At 43.9% G+C, this 26,919-nt stretch overlaps 1 protein-coding gene across 1 annotated transcript in view; it reads right to left on the reverse strand.

Moving 5' to 3' along the window:
* Positions 1-282: 282 nt before the first annotated feature.
* ZDHHC5 (zDHHC palmitoyltransferase 5) overlaps positions 283-26,919 on the reverse strand; it is a 51,962-nt gene continuing 25,325 nt past the window's right edge. Inside the window, exons 3-12 of the mRNA XM_083700802.1 lie at positions 10,828-10,949; positions 9,664-9,821; positions 8,902-9,074; positions 8,631-8,733; positions 8,463-8,554; positions 6,690-6,822; positions 6,174-6,297; positions 5,116-5,228; positions 2,894-3,783; positions 283-1,995 (exon numbers count right to left, since the gene is read on the reverse strand). Of these exons, the coding sequence (XP_083556928.1) occupies positions 1,830-1,995; positions 2,894-3,783; positions 5,116-5,228; positions 6,174-6,297; positions 6,690-6,822; positions 8,463-8,554; positions 8,631-8,733; positions 8,902-9,074; positions 9,664-9,821; positions 10,828-10,949 (2,074 nt within the window). The 3' untranslated portion in view covers positions 283-1,829. The remainder of the gene's footprint in view (positions 1,996-2,893; positions 3,784-5,115; positions 5,229-6,173; positions 6,298-6,689; positions 6,823-8,462; positions 8,555-8,630; positions 8,734-8,901; positions 9,075-9,663; positions 9,822-10,827; positions 10,950-26,919) is intronic.

The following is a 26,919-nucleotide window of genomic DNA, read 5'->3' on the forward strand; positions in this document are numbered from 1 at the left end:
TGAACCAGTCCTCCATTGTAAGCCTCCTCTGTAACGAGGTTGGAATGTAGACGACTGAATGAGCATTCCTCACTTACCTTCTTGGGAAACCTTTTGCACCAGCTCTGGGAATCAGCACAATGCCTGCAGTTCGAATTACCAAGGATCAGAAGCTAGTAATGTCCTTCCTATGGAACCATTTTGGGTGACACGGCAAGCAATACTGAAGGACAACCACCAGGACTTCTCTCCTCCCCAGGTTAACAAAACAAAATAAAACTACACAAGCATGGAGGGAGTGGCTCATTATATAATTTTTTATTCCTCATTTTAAAATGGCTAGTCATAATAAAAATAAAAGTGTGGCCCACTGCAGGCCACAGTAAAGATATTGCCATAGAGAAAGAGTCAGTAGCGACTGGAGATTGTTGGATTCCTGGGTTGCTCTGATTTTTACTCATGGGCTTTTAGGGGTTAAAAGATTTTTGGCATATGGAAAAATATTGCTTTTTGGTTTGTTTGTTTGTTTTCCCTCTTCTTTCTCTTGCCCAGTTTGTGAATAAAGAACCATGATACCACAATAAATCAATATGGAACAAATCATAAAAGCAATGTAAAAAAGCAGGGGAAACCACCTGGGGGAGGGATTTACTAAATACAAGTAATATATCCACATAGGCGACACAGCTCCAATGCCACTGCCACCCTCCTCCTGCTCAGCACCCAAAGCACGTTCCTGTATCCTAATAGTATGCAACTGGCACCTGTGCATGCTGATTGGCCTGGTTTGTAGGGTATGGCATCCTTTCACTGGGAGTCATTTTACTGAGAAGTCAAAGCCTGTTTGGAGTTGAAAACATGGGAAGCCAAACACTCCCATAGTCTTCTTACCCCCCCCCCCCCCGAGCCTCCCAGAAAAGAAGGATTTATTCATGGGGGAAATCTTCCAGAAGGATAGAGCAGGGATTAGGAAGCCTTTGTCTATTCCCTTCATCTCCTGGAATCCAGAGTGGGGCAGAACAAGCCAAACTCAAGCCTGGCCACAGGCACTGGGATGACCAGGTCAGTGGTACCAATTAGGTAACATATTAGTATTTCCTCAGCCATACTTGTCCAAGGATAGTGATTTAACAGCAGTTTTTGTATTCTGCCTGACCCATTCAAAAGTAAACAAAATGATTCATCTGATACAGCCCTTTGGACTCCTCAAAAATTAAAATGCTCCACACATGGCTTCCTCAGGCCCAGCTAATGGGGTCTGCCAGGGCCACCCCACGCTCCATATGGATATATATATATATATTTTAATATTTATATTTATATATTTATAGATATTTATATATACACACACCCAGTAACTCAGAACAGGAAAAAATAGCATCCGTTAACAATAAAAAAAATTTAAAAATGATCCACTCCTACCGCACTAGGCGAGCGATTGCACAAGGTCCACAACTGACTGTCCTGTTGGTAGTGGGGCAGCCTGCAGCCTGTACCTTCTCTCACAGAGGGTGCTGAGAGCAACTCCCTCCCCTTCTCTCTGGGCAGTGTGCGCTACAAATTGCAGTCTCTTTGTTGGTTGAGAGGAAGAGTGCAGGCTGTGGAGATGAGCAAGGCTAGAATCCTGCTGTAGTGTTTAGGGACTCTCCCAATCCCAGATACTTTAGTTTAAAAAGGTAGCTGTCCCTTCAGCTCTCCCCCCCCACCCCCCACAAAACTGTATTTGTAAAAAAAGGTCCATGCATCTGATGGGGCAACCATTTGGTGAGCAAGTCCCAATCTCCTGCTCATCAGGGATAGAGCATTTTGGAATCAGCCAGGGAGGAGTCAACAGTGGGGATATCACCTCCTCATACAGAGATCTCATACGTAGTCCCACCCACTCCAGAGACCTTCTTGACTCCTCCACGAGTGGGGCTGCTGAGAGGTGGCTGACCAGGGGTGGGTGAGGTTGAGCTCAGGCTTTTGGGCTGTCCATTGGACTTGCTGTAGGAGGGTCTCATCTGCATCTCGTCTCTGGGGAAAAGGAAGGATACAAGGATGTCAGGAAGTGACCACTCATTCAATGGCAATGGAAATGGAGGATGCCTCACACTCGGTAAGGAAAGGAAAGCTTGGGATACATTTTACACTGCTTAAGCAACAGTGCACTTTTTGTATCTACAGAGAACTTATTCTAAATACTTTCACCACCCAGGTAAACACACTAATCTAGAAGAGGATAGGATACTACACACAGAGAATTATTAAGAAAAGATGCTACATGTACCCAATACAACACTCTCTAGAAGGGAAAAAAGGAGGTTCAGTGGGAAGGAAGCTTTTCAGGAAACTGACAGAAGGGCTCATGCTTCCACCATCATGAGAGGAGCAGGTGATTTCTTACAATCTGTCCTTTCCCTGGTGGACCCAAGTGTCTCTTTCATGCATGCCAACAAGACAGGGAAAAGGACCACACTTGGGTAAGGTAGAAAGGCAGACTCATATATAAAAGTTTTATATATGAGGTAGAAACCAAGCAGCTTTCACACAGATCCGGGTATCTTCTAGGAAAGCCAATGGCCACCACACACTCAAGGAAAGTAGGGGTGTTCAAAGCTACACACACTTCACAAAAAGGAATGTGGTACTCTAGAGATATGCACTGCATTGTATAGTGGAGGAAATGGGCTGGTTCACACACTGGAGGGAAGGAAGGAAAGGAGGGAGGGAGGGAGGGAGGAAGGAAAGGGCAGACGAGTGCAGGCATTATTTGTAGATCTCCCCCAGCTACTCCCTCCAAATGCTGCTGAAAGAAACAAAAATTATCTTGGGGTCTCTGGTCAGATCAGAGATAGGACAGGGTTGAATGCGGCTGATCCTCCACCAAGTCAAGGAACACTTAAAGCGCGAGGCAGGTGTCACTTGTACTTACTTTGGTGCCAGTAAAGGCTGCAAGGCCACCTCCTCAGTCTCTGGGACAATGGCCTGCGAGGACTGTTTTTGGCTGCTGTAAGACACAGATTTGCCCAAGTGTGGGGCTGCAGGCTGGTCTGGTGAGCCCAGAGAGCGCACTCTGAGTGCATGTGGTGGTTCTGGCTTGCCAAAGCGAGGTGGCACTGGGCGGGTGAGTGGGTTCTTGCCCAGAGGTGAGCGTTTTGAATCGTCCGAGGAGGAGCTGGTACGTGGAGCATTACTGGAGCCTGGGGTGGACTGGATGCCTGAGTCCCCCAGTGCTGTATCCTCCTCTTTGGCCAGGGGTGGTGGCGTGGGTGACTGCTGTAGCAGCTTCTCTCGCTCCTGCATGGAGGCCACAATGTGGCGTGAAAGATTGTCATAACGGACCGGTGAAGGGTCCCGGGGTGGCTGGTGCTTGGGTGAGCCAGAACTTGGGAAACGACTGTGCAGGTCAGCCTCCCGCTGCTGGGCAATACGTGCCGAGAGGAAAGGAGATGTGTAGCCCATGGGGGCCTCTGGCTCTGGGCCGGCCTGCACTGACTCAAAGTCAGGGCTGTCAGAGGGTGTGAGAAGGCTGTCGTAGGACAAGCTCCCATTGCGCGTCTGGTTCACCAAGCTCTTGTAAGATGTGGATGTGGTGCCCTCGGAGCGGATCGACTGAAGATGGCCCAATTCAAAGCCCATGCCTTGGGCAGACTTGAGGCTGGACGAACGGGAGCCACTGGATAGTGGATCAAAATGGAAACTTTTGCCAAAAGTAGGAGACCGAAAACTCTCTGGCTCCAGACTTGGCTCAGAACGGTAGCTGGGGTTTCGACTGCCCTCAGCAATGGAGGTTGCCTCCTTCAAGCTGTCTCCTCGGCTTAGCTGCAGCAGGAGAGAAGGAGGGAAGAGGAACATATGTAATAGTCATTAGCAAGCCTCCTGGGATGTGGATATTAATTCATAACTATTGGGTGCAGAGTTTGCTTTCTCAAAGCTCCCATAAGCAAGGACCTCTGCTTAATGTAAATGAAGTCCCCACATTTCTTGATGCAGAAACCTCATTTTTTCAAAAACACTGTAAACACAATTATGTAAGCTAGATAATCAAGTTATTACTTATTAAGAGTCAATGTGGTGTAACAGACTGTCAGATTTGGACCTTGGTTTAAATCTTCCCCAAAGCTGTAAATTTCACTGTGTGCCATTGGCTCAGTCGCATTCCTTTATCTAACCTATTTCACAGGATTGCTTTATACATAAGGATTGAACCTGGGATCTTCTGCTTCCAAGCATATATTCTACCACTGAGTTATGCAGACCATTCCTTATATAAAGTAGAAAAACCTCATTTACTTCACTCAGAGCTCCACTAAGGGTATTTACAAATGTAAAAAGAAATTCATTTTTTGGGGCGTCTTATTTAATAAATCATTACTTCACTGATCAAATTCTAGCCAGCCATGGAAGAAGCATTAAGAGTTTAATAGGGGAGCATTTACACGTATAGTTGAAAATCAGCATTTTGAATTGGGCCCAGGAATTAATTGGACCCAGTGCAGTCTGGCCAGGATTGGCTTCATCTGCTCAAAATGTCTTATCCTTCCTCACATGCACTGCTACCAAATTTCCTTCTCCGTATTAATTTTTTTAGCGAGATTCGAACTCGGAACAAGGGCAGTCCTGGGGGGAGGGGGCACTAATATTTTGCTGTATATACCACTTGTCTCTGTCTGCTAACTGAAGACAATGCTTCATATATTTGATGAAGTGAACTCTAGTCCATGAATACTTATGCTGCAATTAGGTTACAATCATATTGCAGCACACTTAGCAAACAGGACTTGCTTTTGAAAAAAACAAACACACTATTGCACTGTAAGACTCTCAGCCCTTAATAATAATAATAATAATAATAATAATAATAATAATTCATGGGAAGAGACAGAGAACTGAAATTGGTGAAATGGTTGTTCTGGCCAATGAAAGACCCCTCTCAGCCCCACGATTCCCAACATTGTACCATGCTAGAATTCTCCATTTATGGCATAATAGCAGCTGTACAATACACTAGAGAAATTTCTTATAGAGAAATTGTCAAATTAAGGCACTAAACCACTGCACAATCTCAAAGAGAATTCCCTTTCCAACTCCACACCCTGCATTGTCTCCTGAAAACCCCACTCTTCATGTTTAACCCCCTTAGTTATTCATTACCTTGGCGCTGGTGGAATGAGGCAGTGCAGCTGAAGTACTGCTGCTGCTATAACCAGGTCGGTACTTGTACATTGTTGGAGTTGGAGGGCTGTCCTTGCTTAGCAAACTGCTGTCTGTGGAGATAAATGGGAATCACACACATACTTACAAGCAATGTAATATAGTTACTTACAGCTTTTCCTGGGGAGTTCCCAGCAATCCTGGTTTGAATGCTTTTGCTGAAATACCACATATCACAAGTGACTGATCCGTGAGAACCAGTTAAGAGCCTCAGGCAGGTGGACACACCATGGAGGTCAAGGAATCAGTCAGGAGGTAAGGGGTGTATTGCAGGAGTGGAGGTGAAATGGAGCAAGAGGAACATTTCCTTAATAAAGACATCACACAAGAAGCTTCCAATCTGTACATGCACATCTTGCTAGTCCTGACCCTTGGGGTGTTCAATTTTGAGCACTGCTAGATGGGAAACAGTAGCACTGACTAGAAAAGAAAGCTCCAAGCATTTCTCCATGAACACATTTTCTTTCAAGGCACTACACCCTGGAAACACTACAGCAACAGCAAAAGCAGGTGCTTTCACAACTACATGAACTGGGAAATAATTCTAGCCTTCTGTTACTGTTCTATATAAGCTCTATAACAGCAGAACAAAGCACAGACCTGTCCTTCCAAGTAACCCCTGTTTCCACCTGAGTGTGGAACAGTCAACAGAGGGAGGAACAGTCAATAAATCCCCAAATCCTGACAGCAGCCTTCACATGTGGACAAGAGCTAAAGCTGGAGATTTACATGAATCGTAACATCTAAAAGGTCATAACCTAGCTACCAACTCAACACCTGTTCTAATAACCTGCCTGAGCACTGAGGCAAGCAGGTGGCTGTATAGTCAGCAGTGCTGTGAATACCAGCACAGAGCTGCCACTGAGTTTTGTAAACAGTTCAGTACTGACCAGCTTCACTACTTGGCACTGCAGTCAGAGGCTACTTCTCTGATGGCAGATTGCTGTAGAAGTGCACAGCTGATTGGATCCCTTGTCTCTCTGGAATGCTCCTCTTACCCTCATTGGTGGCCAGGGTTAAATGCGTCCTCAGACCTGTGTAGCGGCTGAGGTCTGGCTTGGGTGGTGGCGGTGGCTCAGCATCAGCAGACTGGCTCTCCGTCACCTCAAGGCTTCCTTTGGACTGCAGAGACAAAGTGCAGAAGAATGAGACAGGACCCAAAGTCCTGAGCATTGTCCCCAGCTCTAAAATGTTGAAAGTGTTATTAGAAGGACCTGCAGCCATCTAGCATTTCTGCAAGTGTAGTTGTAGACTGTGCATGTCTCAGTTGCTGGATGGGAAGGGAAAGGGCAAGTAAAAATTATATAGGATATAAAAGGCGACAACTCTCATGCAGCAATAGTCACATGGGAGGAAAACAGACCTTCACTTGTCAGGGAAAACTAAGTACAAGTTGTGATAACATGGGGGAAGGATGTCCAAGAGGCTCATTTGGTTCCTACTCACGAATGCAGTGGCACCATCAAGGTCTGGAGAAAGCCAGTGCCTCGGTAGCACCTTCATCTCCTCCTTACCTTTGTTCTCTTTAGCTCAGCCTGGATACCATTGTCCATTATCTTTACAGCTATTTGTCCATCTGATATTTCTGGTCGCAGGAATGGTGGCTTCACTGTAACAGTCTGCTCTGCCTTTGGCCGACCAAGATACCTAGTGAATCATGGGAAGCCAGCAAAGATGAGACAGTGCCTCCTGCAAACATGTGAACCAATGATGATGTTTACATGCTCTGGCAAGAAAGTCTGAGGAATGTTGGAGGCATGAAGTTATTTGTATCCAAAGAACTACAAAGGCAATACTGCAGGTCACAGTTCTCTCATTCTCTAAAATCGAGTCCTGGTATCACCTGTGGCTTCACTGTACATTCCCTTATGCGCTTCCCTGCTGTACAGAATGCACTCAAAGTAGTGTCTTTACACCCTTTGAGTTTCTGTTACATTACAGGCCATATTGCCAGAGTGAAGGAAGAAAGTCAAGCAGTGATGTGACAGCATCTGAGAGAATGTACATTTCCCTGATGTAAGTGTGCTGTCAAAACAATAATTATTTTTAACAAAATACTTAACAAACTGATGTATAACAGGTCTCACTAGTTGAGAACAGAAACAAGCCAAGGTGCATTTTTTATCCCTTTGTTTCTCTGGATAGGAACCTAGGATTAAAAACTGAACACAGCCATCCTTCAAGGATATAAGGCATTGGGGAACAAGATACACCTTCTATCTAGGAAAACTGGAGAAAATTAGAGGCCAAGAGATAACAGTCACCAGAACAAAACAGATGAATAATTACAAAAAGTGTCAAATCATGGAGTAAATAATGCATTCCTTCTTCACAAGTTACATTCATTGATGTAATAAAAGTAAACAGCTTTTTCACACCTGTAGTCTGTTCACACTTACAGGCAGCTGTGATGAGTGCAAAACACAGAGCATGCTGAAATAGTTTATACAAGAAACACTAATAAATGCGCAGCAAAGAGTTACTGGATTATGATTTACATGAGTACAGACATGTAGTGATATAAAGTCATACAGAGTTCTGTTCTCTCTAATGTTACATACATATGTGTGAGGAACACTAGAGCTGTTGGAATTGGAGGTATCAAGGAAACATAACAATGATCTATTGTTAATGAGCCTTGCATATAACCTCAAGCAGGAAAACCAAATATTTTTGTTCCGTGGATAGTTCAAGTAAGCTCACAACCCACTCCCAAAGACTAATTATACTCAGTGGTATAGACACACCTTGACATACAGATCCCAGGAAAAACAGCCACTATAAAAATTACAGATAGGTAGCCGTGTTGGTCTGCCATAGTCAAAACAAAAAAAAATTCCTTCCAGTAGCACCTTAAAGACCAACTAAGTTAGTTCTTGGTATGAGCTTTCGTGTGCATGCACATGAAAGCTCATACCAAGAACTAACTTAGTTGGTCCTTAAGGTGATACTGGAAGGAATTTTTTTTGTTTTGACTATAAAAATTAATTAATCTTTCTGCCACATCTTTAGATAGTTGCCAGCAACCCCTTTCTTTACTTCAATCTACAAGAGGAAGAAGCTTATAGCTGCTGTGTTAGACAACTGTACTTCAAGGTGTGATCTGGCTGTGAGCAATGACTTCCCACATCCCACCACCTCACTGTTGGAACCATTCATATGACTGATCCCAGAGAATCTTCCTCTGCTTCTCTGCTTGTCTCCATTAGCAATCAAGACAATCTAGCTCTTCTCTCTCCAAGAAAGAATAGGGCCTCTACAAATTTCTTAGGTGAGGCAGAATTTACCTGGGGGCTGGGGAGCTGCAGAGAACACGACTGACGTTGTTACAACAGCCATTGGTGAATGGGTTTACTCCACCCCGGAATTTGCCTGTAACCTGCAAGGAGAAAAGATATGTCAGGGAAATAGAGACACTATGTAGTGAAGTCAAAAACTAACTGTAAAATATCTACCTGCTCATTTGTAGTACGACCTCTGGCTACCAAGACCACATGGAATCCCGTAAGGCCTACAACAGGTATGAAAAACAAGCCAGCCACACACATCACAGCCATACTGTCAACAAAGTCAAGGAAGCAATTCATGAAGGACCAGCCTACAACTTTGTTTTTGGGATTCCTTTTCCTCCCACCACCCATCAGTTGGCAGTATCTCAGGTGAACAGCCCAATTGTTCACCAGAATTTGATTAAGGAATTCTTTGCACTCTAGAAAAAGAGGATACGTGACAGCCATACGGATCCCAGAGAGCTCTTCAACTTGACACAGGACAAACAGCAAGCCAAAACCGAATACACCCATGATATGTGCTGTAAGTGAGAGCAGGAACAGGAAGAAATAGCGATAATTGCGCCGCCCAATACAGTTGTTTACCCAAGGACAGTGATGGTCAAATTCCTATCAGTGAAAGGATAAAGAACAGAGTTAGAAGGACATCACCTCTGTAAAACAATACAACACCTGTAGAACCCCTTGAAACTCCAGGAAACCTGAATCCCACCCAGATTTTCATTTCCACAACAGAAGATGCAACTCCTATAACAAGGGTAAGTAGAATGGCTGTGGTCAACCGGCAGATTATGAATTATAGTTGAATGGTGCCTCATCACCTCTCCTGCCTTTCAATATGTGTTGAAAACACTTGTACACACATCACCTTGAATTTCATTATGGAAGGTGAAAAATAAATATAAAATAAACAAGCACGAATACTAGATGAACGCATTTGCTATGGATTACCTTACCCACAATTATGCAATTAATTCTGCCCCCTCCCTCTCAAACCACCCTGGAGCACTGGTAAAAAAGGAAAGCATGCAAGTCTGAGGTGTCTATCCCAACCTATAACACACAAAACTGAATCTTGCAGCCCAAACAGTTCCTGAACTGGATCTCAAAGATTACAGAATGTCCCAAGTTCATTATCAACAATCCAACAAGCAATTCCAATCGCTCCAACACAGCCCTTCTCTTCCCAGTCTCTCACCTCCACACAGTTGTCGCAGACACTGCAATGAGAGCAGCGTGGGGGCCGGTAGAAGCGACACGTTGCACACCATTTCATGCGCACTTGTATACCCTTTATCTCCACAGTCTTGTATAATGGAGCTCGGAAATCATCCTCCTTGTCCTCATCTTCTTCAGCTGAAGCAGCAAGAAAAATTCATAAAATCCAATGAAGTACAGAGCATGTCCAACATGTCCTTGCCCCCAGTTTCACAAACCCATTCACCCTGGCACTGACTTTTTGTTTTTGTGCTTCTGGTGAGACACCCTATCACCTCTCAGAAGTCTAGAGAAAAGGGGATGGATTATGCTGATCCTTGATACATTTTGTAAATAAGCCCACAACAGCTTGCAGGGTTGCTGGTTTTTTTTTAAAAAAAGTCTAGGAGTCTAGTATTCTGCATTTCCATACTGGTCACAGGAGGAGAGGAAGTCCCCTAATTGGTGTCTGCTATGGAAACCCAGGACACCAGCTTCTTAGCAGGCTTGTAAAAACCTGTTTTGTCAAGAATGCTCCCATAGGCTCGGCAGAGCTAAAGGATTGGCTTCCCTTCCTCCTCAGCCAGTACATAAAACAGACCAGCAGTGGAAAAATCCATCTCTCCTCTACTAGCTCACTCAGCTGCCTGCATGAAATGAGCCTTGCCACCTACGGTTACCAGTGAGCTGCTACATACTAGGCTGTCCTGTAATAAGCCATGGAGAAGCTGTGAAAGCAGTGAGATGCCTGGGTCTTCTGAGTGATCCCAGGACAGGGATAAACTCCCAGTCAGCTTGATGAAGAAGAACAAGGTTTGTCCCCACAGCTAGGGCCTTCAAAAATTTGTAGTGTGACACCACAATCAATACTTCCCCCCCCACACCACCTTAGACCAGATTTGGTGGAAAGAACACATTTGGCTAGCTATCAAGACCAACCAAAATTTGTAGAACCTCCCCCCTCCCAAATATAGCAATAGCTTCCAATAATGAATCCAGCATAATTCACACTATAAACACTGTTGAGCTGGAAGATTCCTACCTATCCAGATTACAATAATTTATGCTCTGGATCTGGAGAGTGGAAGTAGCCATCCCTAATCAAAACATTTTCAGATCAATCAGTGCCTTGGAAATTGCTTCACAGGCAATTTTCAGTTCTCACCTCGAGGAAATATGCCTGGATCCATGAAGGTGGCCATACTAAAGTTGGCCAGCACAAAGAGGAAGACCACAGCATTGTAAATGGGGATGATTGGGGAGATATGCAAGCTCAGCCCTGGGCACCTACACAAAGAAAAAGTAAGTTAAAACAGATCTAGTAACATTTTAAGATTAACTATAAATTTATTCAACCTTAAGTAAAAGCACTGAGGTCATTCCACCTAAATAAACCTGGATAACCAGCAACTGAAAGAGAAAACTCATCAGGGGTTTTGGAGTAAAGTGTCATCTGTAAGCTGAGGGCACACATTTCTATTTCGCTATAACATCTGAATCAGGAGTAGTTGTGCAAGCCCTGGACCAGTACCTGAATGTGGTGATGGACTGGATGAGGGTTGAGTTTGAATTCTTGGAAGATGGAAGTTCCAAGTCCCAAAGATAGAACAGTTGCCTGTTCTGGATAGGATCACACCCCCTCTAAAGGAGTATGTAGGTAGTTTGGGATCCTACAAAGCCTATACTCCGCTCACTTCATGGCAAATGGCCAGCGTTAATCCAAATATGCACAGGAACCCATTAGAAGTGTGGAAGCATCACTCTGTCAAATCACTTAAGAATTAACAAAACAATATAAATATGCATTTGAACACATGGCCCCACACTACCCACTTTGGTTCCCAAAGATGTGGATAAAGTTCTTCAAAATTATTCACTGAACAACATTTTCCAGCACAAACCTGATTGGCTGTAATATTTGGATAACTCCAAAATGTGTAAAGTTCTTTAAGGTGAACCACTGCTTATGTACCACTGCCATCATGATCGTGTAGCATTGAGATCACCCAACTCTGTGTAGTACTGGTCTTCTGTGCTTTTAATAGTTGTATTTAAGTGGCATTTTCCCTTTTATAGCAAATGTCAGCTCTGCTGAGGCCTAAGTACTGTAAATATTTTTAGTTTCTACTCACTCCAGTGATGAAGAACCCATTAACATACATAGCTGGAATTCTTAATGATATAATGCTACCAGTGTTCCTATAGATACCAATGTGTACCTCTCACATTTATGTGAGCTCAATTTGTGCACTCGAAGTGCTGGGAAGTTTAAGCAAGCAGTATAGTAAAGTGCAAGCTGGAATGGCCCAGGTTCCAATTTTACCTCAGCTATGAATTCATTAGATGGTTTTAAAGCAAGTCAATATTCTGAGCTTCATTTACCAGTATGCAATATGATACCATTATTAACCACCTTGCAAAGCTATTGCAAGGATTATGGAGATAATGTGCATAAAGTACTTTCAACACTTAGTAAAAGTACAATAAAACAATTTTTTGTGAAATAGCAACTTTCATCATTGGTACATATATATAGCAGTTACCAGTTTTAAATGGTTATTGCTCTCTATTCAATGTATACAGCATGGAGCGTTAAGTTAATACTGCTGAAAATGTTTACATAAATAAGAAAGTACCATTAGTAACATTTGCTTTCCCAGACACTACTTGAGTTTGCGTATGAGCTCTATGAGGTTTGGCATTTTGGACACACTATAATCAGCTGTAACAAATTTGTCAACGAACAGAACACAGCAAGAAAGAAAAACAAGTTTAGCTTGTTTGACTAGAAGATCCATATGCAGAAGAACATCCCACATAAAACCTACAATAAGGCTACAGGTTAAGGAGGGAAGGTGCATCAAAAGTCTGCTTAGAACTAAGTTAGATAAACCTAAAATATTTGCCCACTAGATTCAAAACTTTAATGGAGCACAGCCAGAAGAGTATCAGAGCAAGCTCCTATTTATTTTTAATTAGGTAGACAAAAAAACTAGGCGTAGCCTTAAGTTATCTAAATGTAAATGTTACTAAACTATAAAGTTTGATCAAGGATGATCAAAAGTAGATGCATTGAGATCAATGAACTTAAATTGCTTTGGTCTACTGATTTCAGTGGGTTTACTTGGCAAACACTGGATACCACCCAATAATGTTCCCAACCCAATAGGGAAAGGAATTACACCTCCATTTGTATCTTAAGACAAATGAATTGACAAATGAAGTGCCTGGCGTGCTCTGGTCCATGGGGTCACGAAGAGTCGGACACGACTAAACAACAACAGCACTTTTTCATCCTTTTAAACACATGGTCATGAACGAATTAGGATTCTAATCTATGTTAGTAAATACAAATCAAGAGCCTGGAGATAGGTACTGCCAGTGAAAGAAAAGGATGTGGTTTTGTAAATTTGATGTCAAAATAAGCTCTGAGACTTTTAAAGCTTTCAACTTAAAAAACCCCAAACAAACATTATTTATACTGCTTTGGGCAACAAGGTTTTTGAAGTGGTTTGCAATAAACACCATAAAACTGATAAGTCTTAGATTAGGGCCTGGATGAGAGAAATATGTATAGCAGGCTAAAAAAATTAAATAGGCAGGCAGATAACTGCAACGGGTTCTGTACATAACAGCCTTATTCCCCAAGTCCACATAGTGGTACAAGAATAATTTAGAAATCTAAGGTTTTATTGGAGTCTTTAATTCTTTTATTATGCAAGAATGTAATTATAGGTGATATTAGAATTGTAAATAGCCATTTTAAAAACTGTCACACCTTTTATTATTATTTTTGGTTTGCAAAGGTAAACTGATGAGATTTAGAGGCTACCGCTACCCTGAATAAGATATTGCAGTTCAGCACAGGGATTGCACAGAACAGTCTGCACTAGTTCTATTGCATGGCTTCCCATGGGGTGGGCGGGAAAGGTGTTGATACGGCATGTCAGTCCTGGCAACTGTCCTGCTATATACTAGACACACTGGGTTTACATTTGCTCTAACCTGAGACATCTTTAGAATGAAAGCCAGGCAACTCCCTCACCTCGGCTTGTCTCAATCATAGGACATAACCTGAAAAGTAAGGTGTGTAAGATATACATACCACAATGCTTCTTTTAGCAGCACAACCTCACCCAATTGTATTAGGGATTACTCCAAAAAAACATTAAGATGCTGATCAAATGTACTTTAATTATGCTTCTGTACCAGCCAATTGGCTGTATCCAACACTGAAGCTCTGTTCGGAATACAAAACATCATCTTCCTCTCTTGTCCTCTCCAGCCCACAGAACACCCTTAAAATATTTTATTTTTAAATTGGGGGCATATATGGGGATGAAAGGAAATTGTAGTCCCATTGAACTAACAGAACTCTGCTTGTTCAGCATTCAATTCCCAATCTGACCCACCCTAAACACTTTCTTGGTGCAGTGAATCTTAACAGTGAGTTTGCTATTTTACTCTTCAAGTTATGGCATATGCTGTCATACCATCTCTAGTTAAATCATCAAGTATTTTTCTCGAGGACTTATTTCCCACTAAACAGACTGTGCATGAAAATAAGATGCATTTATTTTCAAGAGACCATGTATATCAGGCACATCCAACAGGCAGATCGTGATCTACCGGTAGATCACTGGTAGATGATTGGCTCCCCCCAAAGAAGCTCAACAACTTTGGCTCCCCTAAAAAATGATCAACATTTTAGCCCTTCATGCCCCACAAAACAGGGCTTTCCTCCTGCCTCAGAAAAGCTTAACAACTCTGACCTGAACCCCTGAAAAATGGGCCTTCCTCCTTCCTAAAAAAAATCTCAACAACTTTGACCTGAACCACTAAAAAATGGGGGTTTCCTCCTCCCTAAAAAAAGCTTATCAACTTCAACCTGAACCCCCCAAAAGGGGGTAGATCACTGCCAGTTTTTAACTCTGTGAGTAGATGACAGTCTCTTTGGAGTTGGCCACCCCTGATGTATATTGAAGCTATGTTGCTGTGCAAAATGCAACTTAATACACAAACTTGAGCTCACCACTCTTAAAAGCTGTTTTTAATTTGGTATTTACCCAGTGCTGTAATCCAGGAGTTGCCTGGTCACCAGTGGGAAGAGAACAATTGCTCCTGACAACTAAGACTGGCAGAAAGAAAACCTTGGCACACCTGCAATACCATGTGGGATATGGGTGTGCCTATGCCCTCTTCATGGGCAACTGGCCTTTTCATACAGAATGGTAACTGCTGCATAATGCTGCACATGCCACCCACCAAGTAGCCAGGGCTGCTCCTTTCATTACATTACTTGTTTGAGCACTACATAGAAATAAGTGGGATGTGCAACAAAATATTGCAGTTTGGAGTGTTCATGTTCAGCGTGCCAGCCAGCAATGTATTCTCCTAGAAGGACACTTGATTCCACTCCTCATCACATCTAGTAGCTGCAGTGTATGCTCAGTCCTGACTGAGAAGCGTAAATAAAAACCAATTTAAAAATTATAAACATTTAAATCAAGATTTTATTTTATTTAAAAAGATAAGTGCCAAGTTTCTTTTCAGGAAAGTTTAGGATATTAATCTGAAGAAATGGATATTAGCTCTACAGTTAGTCTCTTAACTATAGCAATGCTGAAGGGAGATGGGAAGGATTTCTCTCAGTATTCCCTGTGCTTGCTTTGTACTTTGTACCTAAGAAAGATTGCTCTCAAGTACTATCTGCAGGACATTCCTGTGCTAATCCTGTGCTAATCTTACTTCTGCAAATTTCGGCTAGACAATTAGCACACCGCCAGCAAGTGTTTGCTAAATTTGTCTGGCGGGTCAAGAGTCCGTCTCTTAGCTTGCAGAAATATTTTAGCTGCTGTTTGCAGATTTAACCAGGCCTGCCAGAGGCCCCCTTCCTGTGCTTATGCTTACTAATGCAAAAATAAGAAAAGACACGTACAAGCAAGAGGGGAGGGGGAGTGCTTAACTAGCAGAAAGACACGTATGAGGAAGTGCTTAGCCGGCAGAAAGATGTGTTAAGCAAGCAATAAAAGGTTGAACATTTGCCAGCTGATGGGGAAAGTCTGTAAAGGGTATGGGAGGGGGGAGAGTGTTCAGAAAAGTATAAGAAAGTCTGCTGAAGTGTCTTGAGACACAACCAGTTCTTAGGAACTATCCTGCTGGTTGTCTCTGCGCACAGATTGTCTCTGTGCACAGATTTCAATAAACTTTTTCTCCAAAGAAGATTTTGCTTTCCTGGTACTTTTGTTCCCTCCAAGGTCCGGGGATGGCGAGGCTGATGGATCCCTAGATAAATAAGGCTTCATTTCTTTGGGGGCTCGTCCGGGATAAGCCTCCTCCCCAATACGGACCGGAGGGCCAGGCTCAACCAAGGTGAACAGCTCGGCAGCGTTTTGCAGGCTCCCGTGCGCACCCCACCTGTTTCGTGGGGGGGAGCCAGCCACACTGTTCTGGAGTGGAGACATCTTGTTGAGGGAGGAAAAGAGGACGGCGCCAAAAAGGGACAGGTCCGCAGCGGAACAGGTAAGCCCGACGGAAAGGGCAGCCCGACGGGAAAGGGCGAGGCCTGATCAGCCTCACCTGGTTGTGCAGTACAGTGCCAGCCAGGAACAAGGGGATCGGTTGTGCAGTAGAGTGCCAGCCACCAGGAATAAGGGGATTGGTTGTGCAGTAGAGTGCCAGCCAGCCAGGAATAAGGGGATTGGTTGTGCAGTAGAGTGCCAGCCAGCCAGGAATAAGGGGATTGGTTGTGCAGTAGAGTGCCAGCCACCAGGAATAAGGGGACTGGTTGTGCAGGAGAGTGCCACCAGCATAAATTTGGAACAGAGGAAGGAGGGGAAATTATATTGATGTGATTTGTATGTTGTGTGTGTTGCATGTCAGATACTCCAGTGATTGAATTGTCGAGTGTGGGCCGGGGTATTAGTGCCCCTTGGCCGAGCGGTTGCAGGATTGTGCATTTTCTGCCAGGGCGACCTCGCGCAGATCACAATCTGTAGTATATGAAGTGTGAGAGAATTTTTACTGTGAATAGGAGCGGAGTATTTGGAAGAAATGGGTTCTGACCAAAGTAAAAGTACCCCTTTGGAATGCTTTTGGGGATTTAAGCTGATGAGGGGAGGATGAGGACATTGTGAATTAGATTGGCCCACTCAAAAGAATAAATTGGCCGTCCACCAGGACCCTTGATTTGCAATTCATTAATCCATTATATCAGAACATTTTGAATGTCCATTCTGATCAAATCCCCTATATTTCCACATGGAAGACCAATGTGGAAAGGAACCCCCCCCTTGGCTGAAGTCATGATGCCAAAAAATCTCAGGCAGCCGTATCTGCTCAGTCAGGAAGACAGGAGGACAACCCCCAGTCCTCCAGAATTTAGAGAGGGAAGAAGATAAAGTTTTAATGCCCCCACCGCCTTATGCCCCGGCAACAGCCCTGGCACCACCCCCGCCACAGGGAGCAGATGACCCAGCCCCCAATCCCGTGGACAATGCATTGTTAGACCTGGACAAAGATGAAGAAAGGGAGGAAAGAGAAGAGGATGAGGATGAGGAATTTGTAAAAAAAAGATTAGTTAAGTTGACAGATGATAATAAGAACAGGCAGAACGTTTGAGGAAGTATGTGGAACCTTATGCAGGAGAAGTGGACGTCAGTCCCCATTTGTTAAAAACAGTGGGATGTATAGGGGAACAGAGAAGTGGCAGAAAGAGTGGGGAAGGCAGTGAAAAGTGTGACCCTCCATAGGGCACATAAAGCACAGGAGAAGGGCGCGGCCAGAGTGATGCCTCTCCGCAGAGTGTATGACCCTCTGGCCCCCGCGGGACCTGATGGGGTGGTGCCCAATAGAACTTATACAGTTCAACATGTCCCCTTCTCTAGTGCAGAAGTTTGTAATTGGAGGAACCAAAACCCTTCATTTGAAGAAAACCCAGCAAATCAGACCACTGAAGGGCAAAATACCCTCACCACTTATCGCCAGAATGTCTTAAATGGCATGAGGAGGGCAGCCAGAAAACTCACCAACTTTGTGGAGGCCAGAGAATTAGTGCAAGGAACAGAGGAGGCCCCTGGAGCCTACTTAAAGAGGCTGAAGGAAGCCTACCGCCAGTATACCCCCGTGGACCCAGATGAGGCTGCCAACGCCCCAATTTTTAAAGCGGCCTTTGTAGCCCAGGCAGCACCCGATATCCGCAGGAACATTTTTATGGGCCACACCCTTGAATGGATGCTAGAACTAACCCAGACCACTTATGATCAGAGGGAGGAAGAGGCCCAGAAGAAAAAGGAGAAGTTGATGGCCCTGAGGACGGGAGGTCCACCGTTAGGAGGAACCGCCCGGGGAGGAGGGCGAGGCCGCTTAGGAAAGAATCAGCATGCCATCTGCCGAGAGGCACCTACTTCCTCTCCCAGGCTAAAATGAGGAAATATCAGATGCTATTATTACATCCGCGTTAGAAATTCCAAGTCACCACAGCCCTCAACCCAGCTGCCCTATTACCGGTAGGAGAAGGTGGGGAGCCCACGCATGACTGCATTGAAGTAATGGATGAGGTGTACTCTAGCAGGCCTGACTTTAAAGATGAAGCAGACCCCCAGTGGCCATCATGGTTTATGGATGGAAGCAGCTTCATTGAGGCTGGACACCGGAAGGCAGGTTATGCAGTGGTAGCCCTGGAAGACCAGGTGATCAAGGCAAAGCCACTCTCGCCTGGAACATCGGCCCAGCTGGCAGAATTAACTGCGCTCACCAAAGCCCTAAACCTGGTGACAATGAACCAGCCTTTGTTCATTTAATGTTGCAGGAATTGGCCAAGGCACTACAAATCAACTGAAAGTTGCATACAGCACGCAGACCCCAGAATCAGCTAACCAAGCTGACATAGGAAACTGGGTCTAATTGGGTGACAATGTTACCCCTGGCATTACTCAGGGTCCGCAATCTCCCATTAAATTGTGCTTGGGAGACCGGTCCCATATGTCAGAATGTTGTCCCCACATGTTGGTCAGGATATGCAATTGAATAATTATGTCCAGACATTCTTCTGAGTTTTCTTTTGTCTCGACAGGTGGACCCAGGCTCGCAACCCCTGTGTGTTGGCTGCATCAGTTCGAGCCAGGTGATGAAGTGTGGGTAAAAGATTGGGCACGGACGCCGCTACAACCGTGCTGGAAGGGACCTTATACCGTCCTGCTCTCCACACCCACTGCCGTGAAAGTCGCCAGCATCACCCCTTGGGTCCACCACACCAGAGTGACCGCTACAGATTGGACTGTGCAACTAGGACTTCCGGGTCGGCGCCATCGCCGAATGGCGGGCTCCCTCCGAGCTCCGGAGGGAGCCGGCTTGGCAGGGGCTGGGTCCTACCGCACCGGCGATGCGGGGACCCTTAAAAACCACGGCCAGATTGAGGCCGTGGACATGGAGACTCGGCTGGCACCGTTAGCGCTCTCCCGACTCGTGAAGGAGCCTTTTTAAAGGCTACGGATCGGGTGCCGGGGAGAAGCGTGGTGCTTTGAGTTCTCTGCTATCCCTGCCGAGCGCAGCCGCATGCCATCCGGCGGAGAGCGCTGACTTCTTCTATTGAAAATTCGGCTCTAAAGAAGAACCCGTGAGTAATTGGAATATGGACTAAAAAAAAAGGGGATAAATTTCTAAAATTCGGAGCGAACGGGGGAGGGGGAAAAAAGGAAGTCAGCCTACCCCTAAATTGTAGAAGAGCCAAAACAAAGGACTGGACAACTAAGATCGAGTGTAACTTTATCTTGCCGAATCAGCAACTTCGCGAGGGAAAATTATAAGATTGAGCTGGAGGAGAAAAGTGGAATTGTTTTAAAAAAAGCAACCCCCCCGGAATCCCTGGAGCGATTCGTGAAACTGCCTGGAGAAAAGTGATGGAGGTTTTGACAGCTGTCAAAGAGCTGTCAAAAAGGAAGATTAAAATAGAGACTTTGTTATGAGGACTTTGCCGGTTATATTTGTTACAAATTGAATACAAACTGTTTTAAATATCGGTCAACAAGCTACTTGGTCTGGTGGATGTGATTCTGGAAGGGAACTTTGTTACTGCAATCCACCTAGAGGAGCCGAGGGACATTGCATGTGTTTTTCACAGGAAATGTGAACAGCTGAATGGAACTTTCAATCTCCTGGGAAACTGCAGGAATGGAACACTATTTTGTCTACAGAGGTCTACATACTACAGGAAACAATGGAACTATTTGTTGGAAAATGAAAGGAACATGATGCAATGTTTTGCTCCATGAATAACAAACCTCTGCAGAGACACTAGAAACTTTTGGAAAAAGAACATTTCTGTGGGAGAACAGAGAAATAAAAAGGAGGAGAATGATTGATAAGAACAAGGAAACAACAAGAACTGGACAGAACTGGGGGAACATTTGGGATATTCAGGTTTGACAAGCTTATGGATACAAAATTGGAGTTTTTACTCCTGGATATAAAAACCTGGATAGAAGAAATGGGCCCTTATTTGATAGACTCCTTCTACGATTGGACATCCGTAATTAAAGACTGGCAAAGAACCGGAGGGACATAGTGTAATGTGGGAACTCCGGGAAGATATTAGAAGTGGAGGGATAGGTGAAACGCAAAGGGGAAAGAGGGGAGGGAAAATTGGAATCCAAAGGCTGTAAAATTATTATTCATATTTATCTTATTTTCATCTGTACTATGTTTGAAAGGGGGAAACTCGTGGAAGGGTATAGATCGATCTTAGGGGATGAGAATTTGGATAAATTGGGTTATTGATGAAGAGTGTAATTTGGGGATAAGAATTTGTTGAATTTAATTGCTTATTTGGAAGATTTGGAACACAAGAGGGGGTAGGGAGGGGAAGTCCTAGTTATTGGCAATAGATTGGATTTAATTTGTTTTGATTTGTTTTAATTTGGAAAACTTTAATAAAAATTATTATAAAAAAAAAACAGATTGGACTGTGCAACTAAATCCTGATTAACCCCTTTGGCTGACCATCTCCAGACCCTCCGCTGACGACCGCTCTGCTGATATCACACCGGAAGCTGATATCTCTACGCACAGCTGAAGAATTGGATGGGAGGGGCGCCCGCGGGCAGCGTCCCCAACGTGAAAACCCATGCCGGGACTGATCCAGGAAGTCCACCAGGACATTTAATATTTTCATAAGGACTTTCTCTTTTCTTTTTTTTTCTGTTATCTGCTCTATGCCCCACAGCCCTGATCCCACTGAGCCATACCGCCCCTACTGGCCTGCTGGCCTCTGCTACGAATGGTTCGTCTTGCCGGTGGTAAGAGATGGCGTACTCTTTGGCTATTGGAAACTGGGGATTGATGAGATTGCCGTATTGAAACACCCCACTGCCCCGTTGTGGCTCCTCTCCCACACCACTGTCCAGCACGTGTGGATAGTGCTCATACGGGAAGTTGCAGAGACGGTTGAAATCTATCGAGTTCTGGACCGCTCTTGCTGTTGTGGGAGGGTAGTCAACTGTTATCTGGGGGGTAGAGCACTGTACCAACCTCATTTGATAGACCAGGTCCTACTCTTAATCCAGGCGTTAGATGGGACGGAACCTATCTTAATGCAAGTGTTGCAGGGATGAGAGCCTTAACCAGGTGTGCATTGAAATTGCTAAACAAGTGCCAGTAAGAGTTGCCACCCCAGGATTTCAGCTTCCATATGTTCTGGTCAGTAGGGAGGCAGCACGAAAGTTCAATCCACCCAACAGGGTTAGTAGAAAAGTTGACCCACATAGTGGGAGCATCAGCTCACCGGTGGGCCCTCATCCTTGAGGTTCAACAGGTAATCAGGCACGAATATCAGTGGGCTCTTCAACAATGAGCACACCCCCTGAATATTGCTGGGAGGAACCATGGAGTGATTGGGGATGGTGGATGGGAGTTATTACAACTGCCCTTGCCACATGGATGTGTCTCTTTTTCTGCTGGCATGAGCGTCATAGGCTCTGCGGGAGACGACGGCCCGATCCTTCTATCCCCTTGATGATCCTCCTAGTGTTCCTCGTTCTCCTAGTTGCAGGAGACAAGGAAGGTACTGCACCTGGTGAACATGGTCAGATGGGGACTAGATTATTGAGTAAAATATCACGAGGAGAAAATTATCATAAGATGTGGAAAGACAATATTTATATCAAGGATATGTTCAAGTTCACCACAATGTTAAATCTTTCCAATTGTTGGCTGTGTATGCACATACCACCCTATGCTAAAAGGCCAGGTTTGATGCTACATGGAATTCCCATTGATGATATTTTTAATATAGAAAATAGAAAAAACCCTGAAGAAGCTCAGTGGCCGCCCGTAAAATTGGCCCTGTCCGAGCCAGCTTTTATTTGTTTAAAATTTTCTGAAGGGTCAACCCCACGAGGGATTTACCCTGATTGCTTACATGTATTGAATTTTGTATTTGATAGGGCCTGCTCTGCCTTCGTTAATTATGGAAATACCTCCCGGTGTTATCAATCCGATACTAGCGCCAAGTTAATGACTGATATGCACCACCTCCACAAAAGCTCTAGTTCCAATTCTTCTGTTCAGACCCTATTAAATTTTACCCAGGAGCTATGGCACATAAGCCTTCTGTTTTCACAAGCTTTCAAGTGGTCGGAGCAACACCGAAACATCAGTCACCTTCTTCCGGAAGAACTCTGGCTAATTTGTGGCGATGCAGCATTTAAATCCGTTCCCCGAGATCTTACTGGAATCTGTACCCTAGGAGTGGTGGTTCCCCTTTTATATAAGATAGGAGAGTTACCAACATCTCTCAGACTGCGTAACCGCAGGGCAGTGAATACACCTATTAACCATTATGTTGGGACCCAGGTATCGCGGGGCCTACTACCTTCCTTAGGGGCAGCCATGAATTATAGAGATCTTCATTTGCTCGCCAATTGGACAGAAGGACTATTTAATGATACCATTAAGGCATTAAAGGACCTCAACCAAGAAGTGTCTGCTATGAGGGAGGTCGTTTTGCAAAATCGTTATGCTTTAGATGTAATGTTGGCCTCGAAGGGAGGAGTTTGTGCGCTAGTTCATTCTCATTGCTGCATGTTTATCCCAGATAATAATGTCAGCATTTCGGCCACAATTGACCACATGGAAACAATGATAGCTGAAAACCCGCTAAAAACTACAGAAGGTGATCCATGGAATTGGTTATATTCTTGGCTGCCCGATGGTAGTTGGATCAGGAATATTATGGTATTAATAGTAGGGTCACTTATAATCCTTTTGCTTCTCTGCTTTTGTATTCCCTGCTTGATGCAATGCTTGCAGAATATGATGGAAAAGATGATGTCTCGCATGATGGGACCTCGTGTAATTGCTGTAATGAGAGAATATAGACCCCTACCCCAGAACGAATCTAAGTAATAGATTGTTCAAAAGAAGAGGAGGGAGTGAAGGGAGATGGGAAGGATTTCTCTCAGTATTCCCTGTGCTTGCTTTGTACTTTGTACCTAAGAAAGATTGCTCTCAAGTACTATCTGCAGGACATTCCTGTGCTAATCCTGTGCTAATCTTACTTCTGCAAATTTCGGCTAGACAATTAGCACACCGCCAGCAAGTGTTTGCTAAATTTGTCTGGCGGGTCAAGAGTCCGTCTCTTAGCTTGCAGAAATATTTTAGCTGCTGTTTGCAGATTTAACCAGGCCTGCCAAAGAGGCCCCCTTCCTGTGCTTATGCTTACTAATGCAAAAATAAGAAAAGACACGTACAAGCAAGAGGGGAGGGGGAGTGCTTAACTAGCAGAAAGACACGTATGAGGAAGTGCTTAGCCGGCAGAAAGATGTGTTAAGCAAGCAATAAAAGGTTGAACATTTGCCAGCTGATGGGGAAAGTCTGTAAAGGGTATGGGAGGGGGGAGAGTGTTCAGAAAAGTATAAGAAAGTCTGCTGAAGTGTCTTGAGACACAACCAGTTCTTAGGAACTATCCTGCTGGTTGTCTCTGCGCACAGATTGTCTCTGTGCACAGATTTCAATAAACTTTTTCTCCAAAGAAGATTTTGCTTTCCTGGTACTTTTGTTCCCTCCAAGGTCCGGGGATGGCGAGGCTGATGGATCCCTAGGTAAATAAGGCTTCAATGCCTCTACCCGATACATTGAGTTAAGTGACACTTTCCTATAAAAACTAAGGATAAACAATTTCTCCAATTTCATTATTTACACTCATCCACCAGACATTAGCTTTTCATTTTCACTTGAATGAAAATAGCCAGCTCTACTCTGCCCACTAATTATCTGGACATACTTGGATGTCATGGGTATCCCCCCCTTTTTTTGTTACTTTTTTGACAAGTGCAAGATGCAATCCTTTGTTTTAAGAAATAAACCATATAAATTCCATTTAGTTGTAAATTAACATGATTTAATGGTCAAATATGCACCATTGTGTAGGAAATATATGAAGAGGAAATCAATAGAAAAAATTATTTAAATCAGCCTTTTCCCCTTTGCAAATATACGCCAATTTAGTCAAACTTAATTCAAGCACTAGAGCTAATCACAGATTGTCTACATAATCCCCCCTGACAACGACAGAACCTCATCCCATCACTCCTAGGGGGACTTGCTATATTGCATTCAAAGTGCATGGCAGCAAGGCGTATTGCATTCTAGTCACTCCAGGCTGTGGGCAGCTGGATTACCCATTTTTAAAATGCTAAACAACAGAAACTGCTTTAAGAGGGAGTGCTTCAGCCCTTGGACTACCTTGTAAAGTGATCTGCAAGGCTGTGAATTCTGAAGTGGACTCATAATCTGACGCAGGTCACCATCCACCTGTATCAGATTAGAATTATAGAGTTAGAAGGAACCCGAGGTTCATCTAGTCCAAGAATTTGCTGATCCTTATTGCGATCCTTAATATTTTTTATGTTTTGCAGATATTTTTAAGCTGCTGTAACCTGCCCTGAACATTAGACTACAATGGAAAGGCAGAAGATTTTTTTTTCTAAATCCATGCACCATCAACATTTAGCAACTTGTTACTTCACACCCCATTAGCCACCCTGGATAGCCACACTAATTTCCCAAATAACTGTGAACCCACCACTGTGTTCACTTGGCCTCCAGCATATCCTATAGTAAGATGAAGGTTCTGTGAATGTGGTGGTGGGGAGTTAAGGAAGAGAATATCCACCTTGAATCAGTATGTGGTACTGGGCGACATCAGGAAAATTGAGAGCAACAGTGTGATTATAACTTGTGCCTCTCTGGGCTTGTTCACTGCAGGGTGTGTGGCCATATTCAGTGATGGGAATGGGGTGGTGGTGGTTACCTTTGCATCTGTGTAGCCAGGTATTTCAGCTGGCCACAGTATCTATGTGCTGCTCAGAATAGGTGCTAATTACAACTCTGGAAATATTAGTAACACCACAAGTTAATATGCCACAAACACTATACATATCTCACATGCAACTGTGTCTTAGGACAGAAGCCAGACCTATGTCGTATAATTCCATTCCTTAGAGGGACAATGCAGGTCAATTATTCCAAGACAAGGTACTCATTCATATGACTAATCCACAAGCAAACACACAGGCACAGTCTTGGAGGTTGGAAAATGTTAAGATGGTACCCACTGACAAAAGTACTATACTGAAGAATCCTTTCCACAGAAAAGCCTGGGCTCAGGACCCAGCGGGCTTCCCCCTTGAAGACGCCTGTGTAATACCCTAATCTGCTTTGCTGCTGGGAGTTTAATCCCATAGATTTAGGGCAGCATCTGTCCTTCTTTCTCCAATCAGAGCAGTCTGTGATAAACAGATGGATTTGGGCAGCAGGAGCAAAGAGCGGGGAAGGGAAATGCAAGGCTACCTCTAAAAAATGACATATGGAGTAAACCAATTGACAGAATGCTCAGAGCCCACTAAGGGTATCTAAGGGACATATATTAGATTAGCAGGGAAGGGTGAGGCATCCCTCCCAATATAGTCTTCCTCTCCTCCCCCTCATTATCAAAATATCTATAAGGCAAAGGCCAGTTCAACTCTTTTCATTTGTGGGTCAGTGAGAACACAGGCTTAATCTATAATACAGGCCAAAAAGAGGCTGAAGCAGCAGCTAAAAACCGACTCAACAAACCCTGCCTACTGGCATCAGGCCTGTGAATCATTAATGGTGGGCTGGTAGCTAGAGGCAGGGAGGTACTGTCAGTGTATTCTGAACAGCAGAATTAGGCAATGCAAACACACACCAAAGCTAGGAAGGCAATAATTTGCTATGTAGAGAGAATACAACACAAGTTGATATTTCCTGTATGAGCTAAGGATAGAAACTTGAGCTTATGGGTGAATCAAAAGAACATGATATGGAGCCTTTTTGTTCCATGAGACTAGAGCAATGTTGTCCAGGTGTCACAGTGATATGCAAAAGGATAAATGAACACATTCAAATTATTATATATGTACACATCTCAAAGCCACTAGCATTCAATATGTCTACAGAAACAGTCTTAAGGCCAGACAAAACCATGGGAATTATAAGCCTCTTGCAAAGTGAGATAGTAGATGACAATGATGTTGCTGATTCTTGATAATTTTTTAGAGAAGTTATTATGTACTGCATATACATCACAGGCCAAGCATCTAAAAGCTGGGAATTATACATCTTTTACCTAGGATTCACATACCTATATTTTAATGATAAAGCTTTTTCTACTGTGGAAAAAATAAAAGAAATGAGAGAAAACAAGTAAGAAGGCTAGTGACAAAATGAAAGGTAGTCAAGGTATTCAAAGTAGACAGGCAGGTGCTGGAGACTCCACCCTGTCAGAGGAGGTAATATTTAAAGAACTCAGACAGGAACTCTCAAGTCCTATCCCAGTAGTTAACCCAATTTATTTTATAACTTTCTCCCTACAGAAGAGATCTAGGTCAGAAACCTTCCCAAACATCTAATGACACAGACATGCCCAGCCCGTGTTTGTATTTTCTCTGCTACAACTGAAGGGATGAAGAGGTGACTCATTCGCAGCTCCACATCCATTAGTGAGCTGTTTTAGGCCTCCAAGCTATACACTAGTGAAGTTCTTGGCTGTTGCAGAGACAGCTAATAGTGCAAAAGGAGAATAGAATATAGACCCTACTCTGAAGAAGTTGGATACCCACATGGTGTTCCTGATCATGCCAGTCATAATTACTGCATTTCTGCTAAATTACTGTTTCAGTCCAACTTTCTCATAACTTCTTATATGTAGGCCAACCTCCAGCCTCTAACATTCAACTTC

This window comes from Podarcis gaigeae (assembly GCF_964106915.1).
Source record: "Podarcis gaigeae genome assembly, chromosome: 1".
NCBI lineage: Eukaryota > Metazoa > Chordata > Lepidosauria > Squamata > Lacertidae > Podarcis > Podarcis gaigeae.